At 41.2% G+C, this 14,400-nt stretch overlaps 1 protein-coding gene across 2 annotated transcripts in view; it reads left to right on the top strand.

Annotated features, from left to right (window-relative positions):
- The window catches only part of Tmem87b (transmembrane protein 87B), a 49,493-nt gene that overhangs the window by 24,259 nt on the left and 10,834 nt on the right, over positions 1 to 14,400 (top strand). The window contains exons 11-15 of one of the 2 annotated variants that reach the window (XM_076832876.2): positions 1,632 to 1,705; positions 3,161 to 3,267; positions 3,357 to 3,415; positions 4,486 to 4,589; positions 6,489 to 6,562. In XM_076832876.2, coding sequence (XP_076688991.1) covers positions 1,632 to 1,705; positions 3,161 to 3,267; positions 3,357 to 3,415; positions 4,486 to 4,589; positions 6,489 to 6,562 — 418 coding nt within the window. The remainder of the gene's footprint in view (positions 1 to 1,631; positions 1,706 to 3,160; positions 3,268 to 3,356; positions 3,416 to 4,485; positions 4,590 to 6,488; positions 6,563 to 14,400) is intronic. The other variant, XM_076832875.2, reaches the window with a different exon arrangement.

Genomic DNA, 14,400 nt, shown 5'->3' with positions numbered 1-14,400 from the left:
CGAGCTGGAGCCAAGGGTCAGATCAGAAGTCGTGTGGTGGGAGAAGGTGGCAGCTGTGACATCACCCAAGGAGATAGGCAGCCCAGTGAAGTAAGGAGCTGGGCTGGTGCCTCACTGCAGGGGAAGACGAGGCTGAAGGGGGAGCAGAGCTGAGGGAGGTGGCAGGGCAGGGGACCACCCTGGGGAGACAGACCTGTGCTGTTGAGATTGCCGTGCCACTTGCAGAGCTGGGAAGGGCAGACATGGAGCAGGCTCTGGGGAGGGGCTGCGGCATGTGGCAGTGGGGGCACTGTGGAGACAGTGGCAACTGGGTCCTGCAGGGACCTGAGTCATAGGTTAAAGGTGGAGATCCCTGTCTTTTTTTCCTCTGTGGTGAGACTGGGGGAAATGGGAGGAATTCTAGAGAAAACGTGAGCTGGTCAGAGCAGAGTTGAGGTTGTGCGTACCCTGGACGTGGTCTGTCTCTCCCACATTACATCCTGTTGACACTGTCCTGGTCGATAGGTTTCATGTTTTACCATGTTCTTTTTGTTTCCACTCTGTAACACTTTCATCTTTCGCCATTTATTTTTTTTTACTGTTTCCCTTGCATTCTTTTCATTTTCTCATCTGTTTCTCACAGGAAGGCCCAGAGGGCTTGCCTATGTCTCTTCCCTACAGGGAAGACCTCCTTCTCCCAGGTTTGCTGGCGGAGGGAGCCCTGCCCGTGGCTTCTCTGAGCCCCATGTGGGATGTTTTCTAAGCCTGGCCTGTCTATTCTTTAAAGTCCCTATTTGTGACCTCTAAGTGTTTTTGTGAACTTTCAAATTGAAAAAACAGTTATGTATTTGTGAACTTCCAAGTTGAAAAAACAACTCTGGACTTAATTCATTATCCTTTCTCTTCAGAGCAGTGGTTCTTGACCTTCTTTGAGTACTGGATCAGAAATGCCTTTGGAAATACCATGAAAGCCGAAGGAGCTCCCCCATAGAACACGCCCCGCTCCAGGAGCCCTGCCCACAGGGGCTGTTGCAGACTCCTAAATTATACTCACAGGCCCTCTGAGGTGCCTCGTTAAGAAATAGCACCCTCTGGGCTTGGGGCACACTCCTGCTACTCGGGAGGCTGAGACAGGAGCACTGCAAGTTCCAGGCTACCCTGGGCACTTACTCGAGGCCCTATCTCAGTCTCTGTCTCAGGCCCTGCCAAAATGTGCTCATGGGTTCAACCCCCAGTACCAGGAGAAAGAAAACAGAGGTCCAGAAATTAGAATTGCCTTGCTGAGAGGAAGGAAATCTAGTATCCATTTCTGCTGGATCCTGAACTTTTGAGGTTCACCTTCAGATTGCTGTTGGCTAATTTCCACTATTAAAGCAGAAAGTCTGCTGTATGTATAAAACCAAAAACAGAACAGACCCCAGCATATGTCCCCGATGATCACAGATGACAAATGAGAAGTAGGGCACAATAGATACAGTACTGAATGCTTCGACCAAAGACTTTGCTTCCTCTGAATCTGAGGAACTTATGTGGCTACTCGTGTAAGAACTTGACCCTCAAGGAAGACAGGAGAGCCACGACTCTCCGAAGCTCAGCTTTTCTCATGTGTGCTCCCACTTTCTCTGCTGTTGTGTTTTGCTGTTTTGCTGCAGGCAAGTGATTCTGACCTTGTCCTTCTGGCCAGCCTGCCTCTCTCCCTGCTCGACTCGGGCTTGTGCTGGTGGATATCCTTTCCTAGCACAAGCTGGGACCTCACTGGGGACAAGCCTGTTGCTCTTGCTGCTGCTTTCCTATCACGGGAGGAGTGGTTTAAACTGTACTCAAAATAGCAGTGTGTTGGTAAGTGAAGGCTTAGGCAGCTTCCCTTTTACTTTTGATATTTTTATTCCCTGGCTTTTAAAAAACATTTCCAAATGATTAAACAAGGCCAGGTTTTTTCATCTTGCTGTTTAAGGAATAAAAGCATTTTTGTAAGTTCTGACAGTAGCTCTGGTGGACTGGGTTATGTTACTTTAGAAATTGATGTTCTTTGTAATATTCACAATTCAGGAACACTGAAAAGCAGTTTTGTAGCTTTACCAACTACTTTAGTTTTCATATGAAAACCAAGTTTTTGATTTATGAAATATTTAGAATTTAAAATAGGCATGAACGCTCCCTTCTAGTGCCCAGCTCTGCCTGGGCAGTGTTCAGTTCACAAGCAATGCTGGCTGGTCTGCTCCAGAGGGAACCAGGGTCAAGGCAGAGATCTGACTGCAATCCTTGCTTCTGAAAGGCGACATTACCTGAATCCAGGTTCAGATCCCTGTACTGTGTTCTGGGAAAAGTCTGCTACAGAGAAACCCCCTCCACACAGGACATGAATGCCTAGCTGACCTCTTGGTATCCGCTGGCCAGTCTGCACCAGATACTGTCTGGACCACACTTTAAGTCCTCTCCTTCCTGACGGCCCTGAACTTTGACCCATAGCCCTCTGGAAGGTCTTCTCTCACCTGCTGACCTCAAGGAAATCCCCGGTCAAATCCAGTCTCACACCCACTCCTGTTCTTCCCTTCTTGCTGGCCTCACCCTTCTCTGCCTGACCTTTGTGACTCTTAGAGACCTGTAGTCTTCCTCCTCCTATACAGTAGACCTCTGCTCTTTGGTATTGTGTCCAGGAAGGTCTCCACCTACTGAAGTTCTAGTTTATACTGCATATGTTTTTTTAATCTATAGAATGGAGCTGGTAGATGACCTAACTTCCCAATTGTGGTCTTTCAGAAAATAAAAGGAGAATAGACCAGAAAAAAAAACAAAATAGGAGAGAAGCAAACAGGCAAGCTTGAGTCAAACAGCACATCCAGGGGCATCTGTGGTGTGTCTGACCTGGGGTCTCAGCATGCACAGCTTTCTCCTGGGCTGCACACACTTGGCTTGGAATGAGCATGAACCAGGTGTCTTTGCCAGCGGCTGTCTCTTGAAGTCTGTTCATTCTTCTCAGTTGTGGTGAATTTTAAAGCAAATTCTGTATAATATGTCAGGATTATATACTGTTGGTTGCAATCACATTTTGTGTGATAAAATTTCTTCAAATTTTAGGAACTATGTTTAGCACTATTAATTTTGGAATATATAAGATTCTTATTATGGTTTTTAGCTTTTCATTACTATTTAAAATGTTTTCCCTTAACTATTCTCACATTTTTATAAGTTTGGCACAAACGATGAAGACCCTGAGGCTAAGAAAAAACACAGTGAAATTTTCCTTATATAGGCACTTTACAAATACTCTCATATTTGCTGTGTTGGGTAAGTGATTGACTTTTTCTCATTATGATAAAGCATTTCAATATTTCATGTTCTGTCCTCCAAAGGTGACTTTTTAATGTGTGTTTCAGCTTCCATAGTGTTTATGGTGTGGACAACCAAGACATTTAGATTTGCAAAATGCCAATCAGTAAGTAAATCTTCCTAGTTAAATTGCCATTAATTTTAGTTATACTATTTTGTGGAATTTTGAAGAATTTAGTTTGTTTACAAATAGAGGTAATTTTGATGGAAAATTTCCTTTTACTTTGAATGATATTGTATAGAATTACCAAAACTTTACCTCTTTTAAATGAATCTGAAAAAGGAATTTCCCCTAAATCTCCTTTTTCTATCATGCTTTTTTCTAAACTTCTTATATATTTTCAAAAAGAATTTCCTTCCTGTAGTTTAAAATAATAGGAAAGGACTATAGCCGTAACTCAGTGGTAGTGTTTGCCTGGGTTCATCCAAGCACAAAAAGTAATAAATAAATAAAAGACAGGAAAATTTTTTCTCCTTGCTTGCATACCATGAAGTTGGGTGGGCGTTTGCCTTTTTTTTTTTTTTTTTTTTGGTGCTTGGGATTGAATCCAGAGACCTGCGCATGCTAAGCCCACACTCTGCACTGAGTTACACAGCAGCCCAGCTCTGTGTCATGGTGGGCTGGAGTCCTTCAGCTGGGCATGTGTCCATGATGGTGTTTTCAATGTGAACCTTCAGGAGCTGCTCCCAGTGAGTATTTTAGTTGGAAGAAAAATGCCTTTCTCAGGCTTGCAATGTGAAAGACCCTCTTTTAGGGGTCTCTTGAGATTTGGAGCTAGTCTTTAGTTCTGCATAAATAATCACAAAGTGCCCCCTCAAGTCCTGAGCTGCTGCTGGCTTAAGGACAATGTAATGAAATAAGAGGTAACATTTTTCTTTCTTCCCTCATCTTAATATTTTATACTCAAAGTTCTAAGTGTATTTTTAGGATCTTTTCTTTTCTAAATCTTTCTGTTCACCCTAAAATTTCATGGAAAGGCATGTTTGTAAGAGAAAGTAGCCCTTTATAAACACTTCAAACAATATAAGTTGCTTAAAAAATAGGCACTTGTTTATTTGGAAGACTTACTTGTTGGAGAGATGCCATTAGTCCTCGTCATGGTGCACTGTTTGGATGGGAAATCTGTATGTTTATCAGAAAATTAACTTCTCCTGTTTGGCATGCTCTTCTTATAGGACTGGATGGAACTCTGGGTGGATGAGGCCTTTTGGAGCTTCCTGTTCTCACTCATCCTTATTGTAATAATGTTTTTGTGGAGACCATCGGCAAATAATCAGAGGTACCTAGCATACGTAGTTGAAGTTGGCAGGCATTTGTTGACCCCTCCTAGAGTCAAAAACACTTTGAGAAACTGGGGAAGTAGTCTTTGCTTTTAAGCAGTATATAGTCAAGTGGGACGACAAACATAAAAAATGTGAGACAGTGAAATAAGAAGTGTGTAAACCAGTCCAGAGGGGAGAGGGACGAGGACGGTACCAGGAGGAAGCATGCTGCTCCTTTAGGAAAGGAGCAGACGGTGGAGGATTGAGCTGGGGAAGAATGTGCATCTTCTGGGTGGGGGAAGGCGAATCAGGCAGTGTGGTCAGAATTGAGGTTGAGTGTCTTCTCTCTCTTTTTTCTGTTTTCACCTGGTGCTAGGCTTGAACTCAGGCCCTCATGTGTGCTAGGCAAGTGCTCTATCACTGACCTGCAGCCCAGATGGAAGGTTGAGTATTTCTTATCCGACACGCTTGGGACAGGAATGTTTCAGATTTTGGATTTTTTCAATTATTAAGCATTTGCATAGATTTTACCAGTTGAACTTCCCTAACCTGATTATCTGAAATCCAAAATCTGAAACTTTCTGGAGCACTGACATGATGTTCAGAACATTTTTAGATCTTTGGATTTGGGGTGCTCCACCTGTGCTTGTAGGGAAGTAAAGCTGGAAAGGAAGGGTGGAACCAGAGTGGTGCAGGCTTCAGTGCCACATTCAGAAACTCATGCCTTGGGCTGCAGTGACGGGAAGCCCATTTCCTGCCTCACCTCTCAGCCTACGGAAACAACTATTATATTCCTTGTCTGTCCTTTCAAGGAAAAAATATGTGTGTTGCTCTCCCCCTTTTAAAAATGGCAGTCATACACACATGGCTGTTTCACACCTTTTTGTGTAAGACATGTCTTTCCATGTTGTCATTTGTAGGTCCAGTACTTTTTAAAAACTTTGTTACTGGGGATTGAACCCAGAGGTGCTTTACTACTGAGCCACATCCCTAGACCTTTTTACTTTTTGATACAGGGTCTCACTAAGTTGCTTAGGCTCTCACCCAGTTGCTGAGGCTGGCCTTGAATTTGTGATCCTCCTGCCTCAGCCTCCCAAGCCACTGGGACTGCAGGCATGTGCCATCATAGCTTACCACATTATTTTTTAAAGGCTCTATGGCATTCCACAATATGCATACAGCAGTTTATATAAGCAGTTTTCGTTATTAGACATTTTGTCTTTAGACTCTTGCTGTTATCAAGAGCAAGAATGCTGTTGGACATTTGTCTGGGTAAACTCTTGTTAGTGGAATGAATGGCAGGTGGAACTGTGATAGCTAGTACCAGAAGGTCTTGGGGAAAGGAGGCTTTGATTAACCCCCATCAGCAGGATGTTTGCATCCACGAAAGTGTGACTCCACCAGGGATTTTATTTTCACCAGTCAGACTTTCTCTTCATTAGGGGACAAGCTGGAAAGCCGCGGGCAGGAAGGAGAACCTCGCGGGGAGTCAGAAGTACTACAGGGCATAGCCTGCCTGAGCACATAGATTGTATAGATTGTGGAATTGCTTTCCAGAAAGATTTTATCCACTTCTGCTTTCACCAGCATAGCTTCACGGTGATTCTTGCTGACTCGAGAATAAAATAATTAAATTTTACATTTTTTATTAAAGAACCTTTCAAGATGTAGGGTTTTTTTAAATTAATTTACTTTTTTTATACCTTTATTTTATTTATTTATTTGTTTGTTTGTTTATTTTTATGTGATGCTAAGGATCGAACCCAGGGCCTCCCACATACTAGGCAAATGCTCTACCGCTGAGCCACAACCCCAGTCCCAAGATGTAGGTTTTTATATAATGACTACTTTAGATATAAACTAAAAATTGGACAGGTTTAAGCACACTAGTGACACTATCCTCCTTCTTTATACAGATATGCATTCATGCCCTTAATAGATGATTCTGATGATGAAGTTGAAGAATTCATGGTAACGTCTGAAAATTTAAGTGAGTGTTATGTTTTCTCTTTAAGTGATGGTTGTACTTGCTGTAGCAGGTCAGATCCTTCCCTGATGTGATACACAGCCACATGCATCATTTTAAATTCTCCTGTAAATATTTGTAAACATTATCTAAGGGAACCTTTTCTTATGATAGGCGCTCATAAAAAGAAAAGTCAGCGATTAAATTTGGGGATTGCCAAATGTAGTTGGAGCCTTTATTCCTTATTTGCACTTAAAGCATTACAGTGGGTACATGGTTCTCACATCGTGGTCCTGATGTGTGGTGCTTAGTCTGGAGAGGTGCTGGTCTTACGTGGTGGATGGGTTTCTGTGCCTTGTCTCTTCTTGCTCTTTTAAAAGCATGCACACCTATCGTTTCCCAATTATGTCCACAGCATGTCTAATATGGTTCCAGTACCATGTCCATTCTCTCTGTTGGTCTCCGCATTGCATTTTGCAGTCTGGTTTGTCTGCCATGTGCTCTAATGAAGCCCTCAATAAGGCAGAATCGGTGTAATTCAGATACTGAGAGTGACTCTACCTGTTCTGTCTTGCTTTCCTCCTGCTTTGATTTCTCTTATTAGTAACATTCTTTCTCATAATTTATTTTGATTCTTGCCTCATTGTCTAAAATTCTTTGAAAATGCCTGGTCAGCAAACATCATGGCATGACCAGCATGCCTCCAGTGCCCCTTCCTTTACCTCTTCTCATCTTCCTCTCACCAGCAACCCACTCTTTCATGTTTTTTTTTGACCCTCCTGTTAAGAAAGTTCAGAAACCTGAAAAGCTTATTCACCATTAAATTATTATTATTAGAATTAATTAAATTATTAGTATTAGAATTCCATGCACTGAAGTTCCAGCTTCCGGAATGATGGGGTGAACTGTAGCGACACACCTTTGTGTTGATGTCTGACCAGTATCGACTCAGTGGACACTGACAACGCGGAGCACTGGAAAGCACTGGAGAGCAACCATACCCAGAGCAAAACCCGGGCAGTGGCCCTCTTCAGAGTCCCCATTGACAGAACCTGTCCTGACACTTGGCCTCTGGGGACGCTGCCCTGCCCACAAAGGGGGAGTGGAGAGTGGAGAGTGGGGCTGTGCAACGCCTGAAGACTGCGGGGGGAACTCTGTGAAGGGGAGAGCACACGTCTTTTAAGCCTCCACTGATGCTAAACTGGGCCTGTGCTGAGCAGGACTCCAGGATGCCAGAGAGGGAGGCCATTTGCCTGAGGAGCAGAGCAGAGATGTGGGGGTTGCCCACTGCGGCTTTCGAAAAGTGAGTCTCAGCAAATGAACACCTTGGGCTTTCCTCGAAACCCCTGAACAAACCATGCTCTGGGATCTTCGGTATTCACCTAAAACTAAAGCAGAGCTGGAGAAAACCACCCTACTGAAATCTAGGGAGGTCAGTACAGGTCAGCGATCCATGGGAAGTTCAGGAGAGAGGGAACCTGGGAGAAAGGCATAGGCACGAGAGGAGAAGCGAGAACCAGAGCACTACAACTGAAGATCGAATGGGTTGGATTAACAGGAGACGCGCAGGTTGGACGCACAGAAGGGAAGGGTGAATATATGGAGACAGATCAAAAGACATAAACTGAAAATTAGAGAGAAAGGCTAGAAACAAAGTGAATGTGGCCTGAGTGACCCGTGGCCTTATTGAACATTCTGCACGTGCGTAACTGAGCTCCAGAGAAAGAGGGGATGAGGAATAAAAATACTTGCAAAAACACAAAAATGATTAATAACACTAACCTTGGATCGGCAAAGCTCTAATGAGAGGCACAGAGGAAGTGTTCAGAGACTTTAGAGGCAGACTACTGAAAACCAATACAGAGCTTTCAAAAGAAGCCATTGGAAGAAGGTACTTTACACCCAGAGACCAGTGACAGCAGACTGGAAGTCTTGAAGACAGTGGAATGACATTTTTAAAGTAGTTTTAAAAAATTGCCAACCCAGAATTCTGTATCGACAAAAATATTTTTCAAAAATGAGAGTGAAAAAGGGTATTTTCAAGTAAATTAAAGCTCTAAGAATTGGTCATCAGCAGAGCTGGCCTAAGAAAAATGCTAAGGGAAATTCCTTAGATTGAAGAGAAGTAGTTTCAATTTAAAACCTAGCTATAAGAGAAACAGAACAATCTGTATACAGGGTAAAAATGGGAGTTCATATCCACTTGAATCAAAGTGTGAAATATGATATATCAAGAACTATGTAATGTTTTGAACAACCAACAATAAAAATTAAAAAATAAAAAAATTAAAAAAAAAAAAGAGAAACAGAAGGAAAAGTCAATTGATCTTTTGAAGCAAAAATAGTGAAGGTACATTGTGAGGTTTGTAAGATATGTGGAAGTAAAATATATGAATGTCACATGAAGGACAGGCTAGGTGTAAATGAAATCCACAATATGTTACAGTTTCTATGTGCAGAGTAGATTGCGATAAGTATGAAACATTTTAGAATCTTTGGAGCATCCAGTTAAAAAGCATCCAACAGAAGGGATAGAACAGAATATTAAAACAACCCAAAAGAAAATAGGAAGGAAAAGACAGAAGGGACCAACATAAAACAAATTACAGTGTGGTTGATGTAAATCTAACTGTTTTAATAATTGCATTAAATGCAGGTGGACTGAATATTCAAGTTCAGAGATTGTTAAACTGTTCTTTAAAAAAAAAAGTGAAATCAGGTTATGGGATATCTGTAGGAGATGCTTTAAAAATGACACCTGGTTGTGAAAAGTGTATAAAGTGAAAAAAGGTGTACAACGAAAACACTAAGCATAGGAGAGTCAGGGTGGGTTCTGATGAAGTACACCTCAAGGCAGAACCACCAGGATTTTAAAAAGCATCTTTTCAGCCAGGCACAGTAGTGCACCCCTGTAATCCCAGTGACTCAGGAGGCTAAAGCAGGAGGATTGCAATTTTGATGCCATCATCAGCAACTTAGTGAGGCCCTGTCTCAAAATAAAAAAAATACTGGGGATGTAATTTAGCACCCTTGGGTTCAATCCCCAGTACCTAAACAAATAAAAGTTTAAAAGCATAATTTCTTAATGGTAAAATGTTGAATTTACCAAGAAGCCATAATAATCTAATTTTATTTCACATATTTTAAAGTTACATAGACAAATTTGGTCATAATTATCTATTTGAACATTCCTTTTTCAGTCACTAATAATGCAAGTGGACATATCAGTTATGAGTTGAACAAAGCCTTAATTGACCTGTTCAAGTCCACATTGAACAAGATAGACTATAATATATAGCTTTGAAAAGTCTTTTCAATATTCCCAGAAGGGCTGGTGGTTTAACTCAGCAGTAGAGCACTTGCCTATCATATGTAACGGCCTGGGTGCAGTCCCCAGCACAGCAAAAGCCAAAAATTCAAAGATTTCATTCCTGCGGAGAGGGAACTGTAACCATGATGGAATTAAACTAGGCACTATTGATAGTAGATACCTAAAAAGAATCCAACATTTGGAAGTTGGTAGCACGCTCCTGAGTAACTAACGGGTAGAAGAAATCACAAGTGCTAATCTAAAATGTTTTATATTAAATGATAAAAATAGCATATCAAAAATAGCATATCAAACTTTGTGGGACTAGCAAGTCCCCAGAGAATGGATGGCTTCAGTGGCTGGCAGTTTTTACTAAGAAAGGAAGCATGTAAGACTAGTGACTTGTATGTCTAAAAACTAAAAAGTAAAAAGAAGGGCAGATCAACCTAGAGTAGTTAATGAAAAGGAAGAGAATTTGAAGGTTAAGCGCCTATATCATGAAATGGAAAGCAGGGAGAACAGAGGAAATCAACAGAGCCCTCCAAAGGGGCTTAGTAGAAATGGTATTTACTGCCATCTATTGTCAATGAGGGAGAAGGACAATAAATACCAGTGTAGGGAGAGACTTCCAGTGTTGGGAGCAGTATTTGGGGTACACAGGTAATGTCACCACCAGCTCTGTGGTAGTCAGTGGGCACCTTGAATGGAGTAAACAAAGTCCTTGAAAAAGAACACACAACAAAACTACCCTAATCTTAGTTCTAAACTTATGCCACCAATTCTGAGTAGCCCTTTATCAAAGAAATTTGGTTTATAATTTAAAATCTTCCTATAGAGTAGTAGATCCCTGGTGAAATCTTTCAAATATTTCATTGAGGAAGAAATATTTCAATCCTATACAAACTCTAGGATGTAGAGGAGATGAGAAACTTTCCAATTTGTTTTATAAAGCCAGCGCAACTAAGATGCCAAAATCTAACAAAGACATTACAAGAAAAAAGTTACCAATATCATTGAGTAGAGACATTAAAATTCTTTTAAAATATTAACGAATAAAATCTAGCAAAGTATGGAAAGGCAATCATCATCAAGGGATCTTATCCCAGGGTTGTTAGCCTGTTTTAACATTTTGGAAATCACTTAGTGTAATTCATCATATTAAAAGAACGAAGAGGCCAAGTACAGTGTCGCTCACCTGTAATCCCAGCTCCTCTGGAGGCTAGGCAGGAGGATCGCCAAGTTCAAGGCTGGCCTTGGCCACTTAGTGAGGCCCTGTCTCAAAAAAGTGATAAAAGGAGCCAAGGAGTAGCTCAGTGGTAAAATGCCTCTGGGTTCAATCCCCAGCACCAAAAAAGAAAGAAAAGTATCTCACTAGATGCAGATCTTATAAAAACCAACTCAACAAATTAATTTTGAAATGGCATGAAAAGACTATACAGTAGCCATACTCAGTGGTGAAACAGCCAGTGCTTTCCTCCCAGGCCGGCGAGCACAAGGGTGCTGGAGAGCGGGAAAAGCAGGGGTGCGGGGGAGTGTTGAGACTCCTTGTTTGTACACTTAGAAAACCCTGCAGCGTCTGTACAGGTAGAGGAGAATCAGTAAGTGACGACACAAAATCTCACCAGTTGTTTTTCTGTATACAGACTGAAAGCAGGAAAGTTAAATCTTCAAAAATAAAATATTTAGGAACAAGTTTATTGAAAAAATGCAAAGAATCTCTGCACTGAAGACCACAAAATAATGCAGAAAGAAATTTTAGGATAAAGAAATACAGAGATCTAACACATCTATGAATTTGAACTTTTGATATTAAACTGTCAGTACACCAAACTGATAAATAGATTCAGGGCAATCTGAGTCATAATTCTAGCTGACAAAAAAATAGACACAAAGGTTAAGCTGAGGGCTGGGACTGGGGCTTAGTGGCAGAGCGCTTGCCTAGCATGTGTGAGTCACTGGGTTCCATACCAGCACCACGTAAAAATAAACAAAGGCATTTGTCCATTTACAACTACAAAAATTAAAAAGGGTTAAGCTGATTTTAAAATGCGTATGGAAAAGCAAAAGACCTGAAGGAGCTTAAACCTTCTTGAGTCATGATGTGGATACACCTTGAAAACTCATTAAGTGAAAGAGACCAGTGACAGAAGTGAGCCCACCCACGGGTCAGTTGACTGGCCCAGGCATTGGGGCTTTTATAAGGAGAGGCAGTCTTTTCCACAGAAAGTGCTGGAACAACTGTTGGAACATATGGAGAAGTTACCTGGATGGCTCGCACACATCTAACCATAATTAGTTCAAGGTGGATCACAGACCTAAGAGTAAATCATTAAATTATAAATCTTCCAGATAAAAACAGATGCTGTCTTCATGACCTTAGATTTGGTAATTTCTTAGTACACAAAAGACAGTAACCATAAAATTTTTAAAAATCAATAAAATAAGCTTCATTGAAATTAAAATTTTGTGTTTATCAATAGAAACTTAAGAAAATGAAAAGACTACCTATAGTGTGTGGGATAAAATATTCTCAATAGATGTATCTGACAGGACTTACATCTATAAGGTAAGAATTCCTGCAAATCAGTCAAAGAAAACCCACGTTGTAAACGGGGACAGGAGACTTGAATGGACATTTCACAAGAGAAGACAGCAGTAGCGTTAAGGTACAGGTACTCCATGTCCTTGTCACCAGGGAAACACAGCTCATGCTATAATACGATGCCACCACACCTCCCTTAGAGGGCTGAAAATACAAGGCCCGCAGCGGCTGGGTGTCTCCTGTACCACTAAAAGGAAGGGAAGGCGGGAAGAGCGCTCCAGAAGCAGCCCCACAATTTCTTAAAAGCCCAAACTTAGAGCTATCAGGCAGTCCAGCCATTCCACTGCAAGAGGAAATGAACCAGGTGTCCACAGAAGGACAGGACTGTTTACAGCCACTTGATTATTCCTCATCATCCAAAGCTGGGAATAACAGACCTCTATCAACAGGTGAATGGATGAAGATACTGGGCTGGGGATGTGGCTCAAGCAGTAATGTGCTCGCCTGGCATGCGCGGGGCGCTGGGTTCGATCCTCAGCACCACATAAAAATAAAATAAAGATGTTGTGCCCACTGAAAACTAAAAAATAAATATTAAAAAATTCTCTCTCTTTAAAAAAAAAAAGAAAAGAAAGAAATTCAATACTATCCAGTAACAGAAGAAATTCAGTACTATCCAGTAACATTCTATACAGGAGTGAATCTAAGAACTTTACAAATCTAAAAGAGCATAGATGATAGTTCTGTATATGACATTATAGGAGAGACAAAAGGAGCCACGTGATTGTCTCAGAACAGGATTGCTAGGATTGATTGGAAAGGAACATAAAGAACCTTTTGTGATGTATTCAATGTCTTGATTGGGATGGTAGTTACATAAGGGTATGTGTTTGTCAAACCTCTTTAGTCTGTACACTTAAAATTTGTGTATTGTTATATAAGTGTACTTCAATTTTTAGGGATTAGCATATTGTACCTCTTAAAGAAATGCTAGAATTTACAGTGCCCCATGGAAAACATTTTTTAGATTCTAGAACTTCATCTTATTTCATTATATCATCTTACACTGTTTTTTTATTAATATATTTTTTAGTTGTCGATGGAATTTTTTTTTTTATTAATGTGGTACTGAGAATCGAACCTAGTACCTCACACATGCTAGGCAAGTGCTCTACCACTGAGCTACAACGCCCCCATCTTACACTGTAGATCTCACAATAATGTACCAATTGTCCTAGATTATGGAGAAACAATATTTGTAAATTACTGTAATAACAAATGTGAATACTTACTGAGCATAAGTAAGTATTTGTGTGTCAGGTACTTTTTATGTGCTAAGTTGTGTAATGCTCCCAGAACTCTATGAGAGAGAGACATTGTAATCCCCATTTTAGAGTTGGAAACACCAAGTCATCGCTTTACCCAAGGTTACATAAGAAGCGCCAGATTATAAATGAGCCAGTTTAGTTCAAGATCCAAGCTCTTGACCTTTGCCACACTGAAACTGCTGACATAAAGAAGAATCTAGGTCATATATGAACAAAATATTTTTCTTCCTCATCTTATTTCTACCGTAAGCATGTTCCAACAACTTATTTATCAGCAAAGTGAAAATACCCAAATGTGTGTTTTATTCTTGAACATGATGCTGCAGATTCTACAGACGTCCAAGTCCAGAAACTGAAGTGAATTGACAGGAAATAATTCGAGCGTGTGCGAGTTGCACTCTAAAGCTAGGTTTCAGACTAGTAACTTGTACTGGTTGTTCTGATGAACAGTTGTCAAAAACCCAGCCTGGAGGATGCCGTGAAGTGAAATCCTCCCGGGCAGAGGTCACACCAGGATGCCTCACTCATAGGAGAAAGCTAGAAAGGCTGGTCCTGCAGGGGTGGAGAGTGGGCTGAGGGTGCTGGAGGGGAGGGGAGATTGTGGACAGCTGGTTAACAGGTGCAAACTACAGGCAGGTGGAGGGAGTTCCAGAGGGACTGCAGTTGGCCACAGTGGCTAGAG

Source organism: Callospermophilus lateralis, chromosome 14, assembly GCF_048772815.1.
Source record: "Callospermophilus lateralis isolate mCalLat2 chromosome 14, mCalLat2.hap1, whole genome shotgun sequence".
Taxonomy (NCBI): domain Eukaryota; kingdom Metazoa; phylum Chordata; class Mammalia; order Rodentia; family Sciuridae; genus Callospermophilus; species Callospermophilus lateralis.
The sequence above is the reverse complement of the archived record's forward strand: the minus strand, read 5'-3'. Positions and strand labels throughout refer to the sequence as shown.